The sequence below is a fragment of the Centruroides sculpturatus genome, unplaced genomic scaffold, assembly GCF_000671375.1.
Source record: "Centruroides sculpturatus isolate CEXI.00-Female unplaced genomic scaffold, Cexi_2.0 scaffold1242, whole genome shotgun sequence".
Taxonomy (NCBI): domain Eukaryota; kingdom Metazoa; phylum Arthropoda; class Arachnida; order Scorpiones; family Buthidae; genus Centruroides; species Centruroides sculpturatus.
In genome coordinates, this window is record NW_019385481.1 from 165265 (window position 1) to 174833 (window position 9569).

At 32.1% G+C, this 9569-nt stretch overlaps 1 protein-coding gene across 1 annotated transcript in view; it reads left to right on the forward strand.

Moving 5' to 3' along the window:
- LOC111639381 (zinc finger protein 62 homolog) overlaps positions 1 to 7155 on the forward strand; it is a 19866-nt gene extending 12711 nt beyond the window's left edge. The window contains exons 2-3 of the mRNA XM_023385254.1: positions 4640 to 4703; positions 5468 to 7155. Coding sequence (XP_023241022.1) covers positions 4640 to 4703; positions 5468 to 7155 — 1752 coding nt within the window. The remainder of the gene's footprint in view (positions 1 to 4639; positions 4704 to 5467) is intronic.
- Positions 7156 to 9569: the final 2414 nt, after the last annotated feature.

Below are 9569 nucleotides of genomic sequence, written 5' to 3' on the forward strand. Positions count from 1 at the left end.
GAATCATGCATAACAAGATAAAGTAAAAAGGGAATTTCAATATTAAATTTATATATGTAAATTGTAGTGTTTGAAACTTTTCTCAGTTGGTAGTTTGAGTATTTTTGCTTTTTTGTGCACGATAAATTAGAAAATAAACGATGAGTTTTGATTTTAGACTTATCGAAGGGTTGGTCAGGTCCACAATGGATGCGGAAACATGTTGAGCATTACCGGACATACAGGCGAACCTCAGATTTACGAAACCCTTGGCAAAATTTATATTGTGACCCATTAAGATGACGATAGTACAAAATATCAGATTTATTTATTATTTCTAATACTGTGAAGATATTAATTAGATAAACACATATTACAACAAATTAGTAAACACAGCAATCTCTAATTGTATCTAGTTGTGAAGTAGCAGTTGATTATTAGAAAACAATAGAGAGGTTGCGGCCGAAGTTTTCATTGCTGAAATATGAACGTCGAACGTCGAGCGCCGCCATCTTGTAATCCTAGAAGTTTGACAATTGCGTTTGGAACGTCGAACGTAGCGAGTAGAAATTCAGTTTAAACATTAGCCTTTTCTGTGTTTTGGGTTAAATTTATGACGTATTTTATTAAAATAATAATTATTTAAGCATTTGTGAATAACATTGTAAAGAAACAGACGATTTTAATTCAGAAATTATTCAATTACTAGCTGCAAGGACCCGCTTCGCTGGGTTTTTATTTTGGGCAAAAAGTAACGATAGTGAAGATTAAGATAATTACATTATAGCCAATCTTACCCGTTTTCACGGAATGCAAGAATTAGATCCCCGTTTCCAGACTAATTAGAGACCTAGTCCCGATTCTATTTCTAATCGTCTCCTGTTCACGTCCAGTCAAACGAACTACAGGTAACCCCCGTATAACACGGTACTGTTATAGCACGGATTCACTCTGACACGGTTCGAGAATTGGGTAAAACGTTCGTACATCATGAAATATAATAAATTTTTACATACTTAAGTAATAATAGTTCACGAAAATTATTATTTTCGTGAACTATTAGTGCTTAAGTATATAAATTTTTTTTCTTTCCTTCTGTCGATACATATGGTCCTTCTCGAAACTTGTTTCAATGTTGCCAGATCTCGACGCTTCTGTTTCTGATGTTGCCAGATGTTTTTCCCTTATTTCATACTTGCATTATTCTTCATAAGTGCTTAGCACCATATGAGGAAATTTATAAAGATCTTTTAACTATTAGCAAGCAATCTAAAATTGCATACGTTTTGCAAAAGGTAAAGCATGGATCTGAAAATAATGCAGAAAAATGCTTAGAGGATAAGGATAACTTGCCGTTTTCTTTTTGGCAAGTTATCCTCGATTAATAGTGCTTTTAGTGATAACGAAGAAAACATTATTTAATTTATATTAATATGTATCACTTAAATATCTTTATTAAAATTTTCTTATCTTAATTATGAAAATATAATAGCATGTTTTTTTAATTTTTGGAACCTATCCCGCCTTTTCGTATTAGTTCTTTGTTTCGCATAACACGGCAATTTTTGGAACGTAACTACCGTGTTATACGGGGGTTACCTGTATTTTCAACGTTTCTGGAACCTTTACAATCGTTCTATAATCGAACCAACATTCGAATTTTATGTTCGAATTAAATTCGAACAAATTCGAACATAAAATTCGAAATAGAAAACCACTTTCAGTCCCATATCTCCCGCACCCTTATAGTTATCGAGACACAACCACCATAGTGCACGAACGGAGACTTGGGGCTACTACCACATACAAACACCATTCATGTGCAATGTGCAGTTTTGACGGAAAAGTGAAATATAGGGACACACACGTCCATTTATATATATATATATATATATATAATAATATAGAAGTAAGCTTGTTCTTTTACGGCACTTTCTGCCATCCACAGCATAATACGTTTGTAAAATTCTAAAAATAATTTCCCAAGTTGCTTTCGGATTTATATAAGCCACTACTTTATTCTAAGTGTGTCTTGGGGAACAGGCAAAACGAATCGGAATTGTCCTACTATTATATCGTACGGTAGGAGACTGGACGCTAATTAAAGTCAAAAATAATTATTTAGTGTTATTAAACATTCTCTAAATATTTTAAAATAATTTACTATATTTATTTACTTTCGCTGGTAACCTTCGTCGTTCTTAAAAGTTTTACTGATTGATATAATTCTGTACTATATTGTTTTCACACATATTACAGAGGAGTTGCCATTCGGAGTTTGTTGGAGAACTGCATGGAGATGCCTGATGAGAATCGTTAGAGCTATAAATGTACAGAATACACAAAACAGTATTATAAATTTGCCTTCGGCTCAGAAGGAAAGGACAACTGCTCAGACGTTTGCTATGTAATACGGTATTACTGGAGTTATAGGCTGTCTAGATGGGAATCATATAGCAATTAAGGCCCCTTTAGAGGAACCTCAAGCATATATAAATAGAAAGGGATTTCACTGCTTAGTTCTGCTGGAAGTATGTTATGAGAAAATGTGCTTTATTGATTGTTACATTGATGAAGTTGGGTCTGTTCGCGACTGCGCAATATTTAAGAGATCTGATGTGTATCACAGAGTTTGCAGTGTTCATGGCTTTCCACATGCATATTATCATATCATAAGAGATGGTTCATACCAACTTTCAAGGTTTTATAGTCCCCTACAGAGACAATGGTTTTTTTTTCAGCTAAAATTATGTTTAACAATAAGTTTTCATCCTGTCGACAGACTCATCTAGTTGTTCGATTTTTAAGTTTTTGGATTAGTGTTTTACATAGAGTTAAAACGTCAAACGTGTACTTCTGCTTGCCGTATAACTTTAAAGTTTAAAGTACGGCTGCAACCTCTCTAATATAATAAAATGAGCAAAACAGTTTTACAACGAATTTTGAAATTCAATAGGTGTAAAAATTAGTGATGTAACGAATATTCGGTTATTATTCGGCCTATTTTTTGCTATTCGACCGAATACCTAAAAGCGAGAGTAAGAAATAACAAAAACACAGTAAATTAATCATTATGGTATTTAGATTTAGGCTTAATGTTATCCGGTTAGTGTTGTTTGTTTATATTTATTTATAACTTATAACATGAACAAAATAAAAAAGAAAATAATATTAGTCACATGTACTCACAATTTATAATTACAAAGATACACACGTACAGTACACACCTATTCGTCGCACATCCGAGGGTCTGACCCTGCCTATCCTTCTTTTTAAGCGCTCGTATTTGCTCTTCCCTTTCTCTTTCCTCTATTGCTTTAGTCCACGTATGCCTGTGCATACATCATAATACGCTCTCACGATACTTTCGATTCGTCACTTTTCCGTCGTAGATTTCCCATTTTACAATTACGTAACTCATAGCCTAGTGATAGCCTGGTGAAATTATGTGTAAAAAAATTTGCTCATAGGTGTTGATGTTTGTTTAATAACAATAATAATAGGTTAGTGGCATTACGTAATTCTATTAATAGTATCATATCATACGTTTTTGAGGGGAATAACATTTTGGTGTGCCGTGTTGAGTCATGGGTGTGCCGCAAGTAGAAAAAGGTTGCAGGAACACTGGACTAGAGAAGCTTTTACGGCGACGGTGATGCCCCAAGTGTCGAAAGTAAATACTTCTTCGCACATGAATTGGTGGAAACGAAACAGTGTTGTATATATTGATATAAAGACAATTATTATATTCTACGAGTTTTTTTATAACTGTCCACGTATTGTTATGAATTAAATTATGTTTCAATGCATCTTAAAACATAACTTAACGTGATGAATAAGTATATTCCACATTCTTCTGGGGACCAGCGAAATTTTCTCGCGGACCACTACTTTGGCGACCTCTGATTTATCACATACTGCAGTGACGTTCTTGTCTGTCCGCTAAAACTGTCAAGAATTAACGCTATTGGCGAAGCGCTAATTAACGCTATTGACAGTGAGCCAACAGAGAGCAGGGTCATTGCCATAATGCGGTTTGCACGCCAATTTTCGTGCGTGCGTTAATCAAGCCGAATAGTTTGGCCGAATATTCAGTATTCGGCCTGAGACCGAATATACTATTCGTTGCAACACTAGTAAAAATCTTTCCTTACAGAACTACCCTCCTGGTTTTCACTGGGCTAAATTACTTTATAAATAACATAGATCTATAGCAAAATTAGCATACTTCATTAGTAATATCTTTATCAATGGAAAATATTTTTCAATGGAAATTAATGGAAAAATTTTTGAAATTTTGCAGGAAAGTTTTATTATTAGGGAAATTGAAGCTATTACATTTTGAAAATTAAAAATCAAGAGGGTGAGGAGAAAATGGTGGTCACGTGAATCTCCAATAGATTCGGACTTCATGATGATTTTACTCGTCATTCGCATTTAACTTTTTTAATACAAAACCCATCCTTACTGTGAAAATTCGGTTTTTTTGCCTTTCTATAATAATTCAAAATGTCACATTTTATTTAAAAAAAACGTTTTATTACAGAGAGCGCCACCAAAATTTTAAAATATTGCCGGGAAATTTAAACAACTCGTAACAGCTATATATATATCATAAGTTATTATTTGTTGTTGTCATGTATTGTTGCATATTGTTTAGCCTGTCAACAATGAATACTTCACTTCAAATGAAAACTTTAACAGGAATGAAATCAACCTCCAAAGTAAGTAAAATATTACTTGATTCAAACTTTTTATATTAATATTATTTAGAAGGCAGGTGAAGAACTGCATTCAAATTTCAACTGTCATACATTTACTTGGGATTAGATATTTAAAAATTATAAGTTAGCACCTACATCGTATTAATATAAATGTGAACTTAATTCAAAAATAATAAAGAAAACGTATTACAACGAAGTAAACGAGGACTATATAACATATTAAATGACATAAATAAATACATATTTGCAACGTGTTAAAAAACACGTTGCTAATATTTTTTAAAAGCGTTGTACAGATCTACTGGACATACGCTAAAATTATCGAATTTTCATTTAAAAAGTCTGAAGAATCCACCAACTTTTTCTCTCTACTTCATATCCATAAACTTTTGCTTTTCTTTTACACTAATGATTTCTTTCCTCTCTAAAAGAACAAGATTTCTTCTACGTTTTCATGATAACAACTGAAACAAACTATATAAATAAAATAAATAAAAACAGATAAAGTGAAACGATTTAATTTTTCCTACTCACTTAAAACTCCGATGAAGAAACTAAAGCTGAATTAATCAATTTATGATTGTAAGATATAAAATGTTTTATTTTTAGTGCAAACAACAAATGATGCCTTGCTTTTAAACAAAAAAAAAAAAAACATATTAACCAATTATATAACTACAGCACTAATATGCCTATTTTAATATTGCAGCTTTGTTATGTTTATTCAATTATTATAGGTAATTTATTATTTTTTAATCTTTCAGTTGACGAGGAAGGGCAGATTCAAGAATACGATATTCAGCAGAATTCAATAAAGAGAGAACGTTATAAATATAATATCAAAACAAAGAAATACGTTTCTTCCAGTAGAAAATGCAATAAAATTGAAGAAAAGATTAAAAGAAAATACTTCAAGGTTATGTTTGCATCTCATTCTAAACAAAAATTTACGTGTGATGTATGTAAAGAGACTTTCACAAATAAGAAAATATTACAAACACATCTGTTCTGTCATATTGGGAAAAAACCATTTCGCTGCACATCCTGCAATAAGAAGTTTTTGTGGCAATTTCTTTTGCGAAGACACGTGAAAAAACACAAAAGTGGAAGTAAAAACGAAATCTTTCAAGGGAATTTACGTATGCAGTCATCTGAAGATCGAGTAAAGCCATCTCCAACAAAGGGTGAAAAATCTAATATCCAGCGGAAAAACTTGCACTCTGACATTTGTGGTAAGCGCGTTCGATATGGCAAGGGCCATTTAGAAAGACATAAGACAATACACAAAATTCATGCATGCAAAATATGTGGAAAAGAATTTAAGTGGAAACATCTGTGGCAACATGTACAAACACATAGTGAAGACCGTCCTTTCAAATGCTATATTTGCAATAAGAGTTTTAAACGGATAGAGGTTTTAAAAGAACATCACAAAAATCACAGTGACAAACGTAACTATTCTTCTCAGGTATGTAACAAAAGTCTTAAAACAAAACCTTCTTTGCGATATCATAATCTTGCTCATAGTAAAAAATCTAATATCAAGCGGAAAAACGTAGGCCTATATTGCGACATTTGTGGTAAGCGCGTTCCATATGGAAAAGGCCGTTTAGAAAGACACATGAGAATACACAGAATTCATGCATGCAAAATATGTGGAAAAGAATTTAAGAGAAATGATGTGTTATTGGAGCATGAACTAACGCATAGGGAAGACCGTCCTTTCAAATGCGATATTTGCAATAAGAGTTATAAACGAAAAGTATACTTAAAAAGGCATCTTGAAGTTCATACTGATGAACGTAACTATGTTTGTCAAGTATGCAACAAAAGTTTTAAAACAAAACAGAATTTGGCAATTCATAAAGTAGTTCATAATGATGAACGTAACCATATTTGTCACATATGTAACAAAAGTTTTAAACGAAGTAATGTTTTAAAAAAGCATATTAATACACACAGCAATGAATACAAGTTTTCTTGTGACATATGTAACAAATATTTTAAAAGAAAAGATGTTTTGGCAAATCATAAGGTAGTTCATAATACTCAATTTGATTATACTTGTCAAGTATGTAATAGAAGTTTTAAACGCAGTTATAGTTTAAAACAGCATATTCGTAAATACAGCAATAAATGCAACTTATCTTGTCATAAGTGTAACAAATATTTTAAGACAAAACATTCTTTAAAACAGCATAACATTACTCATAGTGATAAAAAAAGGTATGTTTGTGACATATGTAAAAAGGATTACACCAATACAGCTGCCTTAACCAGACATTGTCTCACTAAACATGAAAATATGTATGTATGCTATTTTTGTAACAAGCCATTCAAGACTGAAACTGCGCTAAGAGAACATTCGAAAATTCACATTGAAAAGTGTAATATTTGTCATAAAGAATTTAAAAACAAAACCACCTTAATCAATCACCAAAAACTTCATTAAGACATAAAACAATTTTGTTGTGACAAATGCAATATACTTTTTACCAATAAACATTGATTAAATTATCACGATGCCATTCACAAAAAGAGAATCTTCGTCACGTTTGTGTATAACAAGACATTTCATTTTAAAAGTAATTTATTAAGCATCAACTCGTTCATCAGAATTAAGTGTATTTTTGTAGAAACTGTAAAAGCAGATTTAAAACAGAAACTAAATTAAAATTACATTTAAAATTTTTTTGTTTAGAAAGAAACCACAAACAATTACCTTATCAACGTAATATATTTGAACACCTTTTTACGTCTGAGAAAGTTTTAGATAAGCATATGATTTTCTTTTTAAATAATCACATTCATTTCTATTGTGACATTTGTAAAAAAAATTTTACAACAAAGATCGAATTCCAAACTCATCAAGAGTATGTTTATCCCACAGGAAATAAATATCAATGCAAAATATGCAAGAAAACATTTACAAAACAAATTGTATTAATTAGGCACATGTAAACAAAACCCAATTAACGCGTTAAAAAATGAGATGTTTCTGGCAAAAAATTCTGTTCAAATTACATTTTAAATATTCACGTGTGAAGTCATTTTTCACAATGGAGTTGTTCTGTTAGAAATGGTAAAGATACTTAACATTATAAACACAGTCTTTAGTATAAAAAGAAATAAATGTATTGTGTAGGTTATCTCTGGAGAAAGTTGTCTACTCTTTTAATTAAGCATTTTTGGCAAATAATGAATAACTTGTGAAAATTTTCTCAGGATAGAAGAATTTTGTTAATCTATTGATTACAATCTGATTATGTTAGTACAGTAATGTATAATTCAACGTATTAATAATAATAAAATATTGTAATAAGTACTCTATACTACGTGTTTGTTTTTATTTTTATTTTTCTTGTTTTGTTTTTTATTAATTATTTTAATACACTATTAAAATAATTATATTCATATGCACAATCGTTATTTCTTAATTTCTTATATTCCAATTACAAATATCTGTAATTAAGAATAATATAAATATAAAAGAATAAATTTAACCCAAACATTCGTGACGTCAGGTAGGCACGACGCAATAAGAATTCGATGGGGGTGCCCTGTAATCGAGTTCGACACAGTTGTGCATTGTGGTTGGTTTAAATTTATAACGTGACTTTAAAATCGATAACATGGCGTAGAAAGTTTTCGGTCTCTGTTAGTCTGTGCCTTCATTTATTTATTTATAATATACCGGAAATTCTTCCGCCAAGTACGACAGAATATTTTTTTATGAGAAAATAAATATTGAAGAATTGAGAGGAGCTTCAAGTCGAGCTTGACGTTGTAATGCTCTTTCTCAGCCCTTGACAAAGCCATTCTTACTCTATGTTTCTTAAGTCAGAGTTCACAGCTCTCGGGGTCTCGGTTGTTCTTATTCTTTTACATCTAGAATTTACCTGATCAATTTTACTCTTACGCTTACCCCTAGGCAAAATAGCGTGTCTTTTTAATTCCACTTCTATAAAAGAAAGATGAATTTTATGTACAGTGGTCATCATTCAATACCTAAAAGAAAGGACACTGCTGGGGATAACCCCCGCGAATCCTGTTGACTCTCCTCCCGTGCTTTTCATTCTTTATACGTACAGTACATGTATAAATAAAATATGGGGAGCATCTGTCAGTGCTGTGTTTTCGTTACTAATTTATTTCTTCTTTATAGGTTAGGTGTAATTCTCTGAACTTTTTGAATAATTATTCGAGAGAATTGTGTAACTTTTGTGTTGAGAACGAAATTGTGGATGCTTAGCATATTTTGGCTAAATGTGGGCGTCTTAAGGTGTTACGTGTTAAAATTTTTGGTTGCGAAGTTCTTACCAGGGGGCGTGATTCCTCAATTATAAAATTGGCTTTGCTGCTGGTGTTGTTTGGGAGCATCTGTCAGTGCTGTGTTTTCGTTACTAATTTTTTTCTTCTTTATAGGTAAGTTTTTACTATTATGGCAGTCAATCCGAAAAGAAAGTCGTACTCACCGAACTTCAGGGAAGCAGAGACCAGTAGTACCGTGTTTCCCCGAAAATAAGACAGTGTCTTATATTAATTTTTGCTCTGAAAAATACGCTAGGTCTTATTTCAAGGGATGTCTTATTTTTCCAGGAAGAAGAATTCACATTTATTATTGAACAAAAAAATTTCCAAGTCGAACTTAGACGAGAGTGACGTATATCCGGTGTGTCGAACTGTCGCCTTGTTATAGCGTCAACATCGGACTCGATGACCAATTAGTGCTTACTGAACCGTAGCACTATGCAAATGTCATGTGGCGTGATTCCCGGCCGACCAATTAGCCATCACCAGCCGTAACGTTATGCAAATCTGTGATTCCCAAGCCATAGTCTTATGCAAATCATGCCGTGTGGCGTA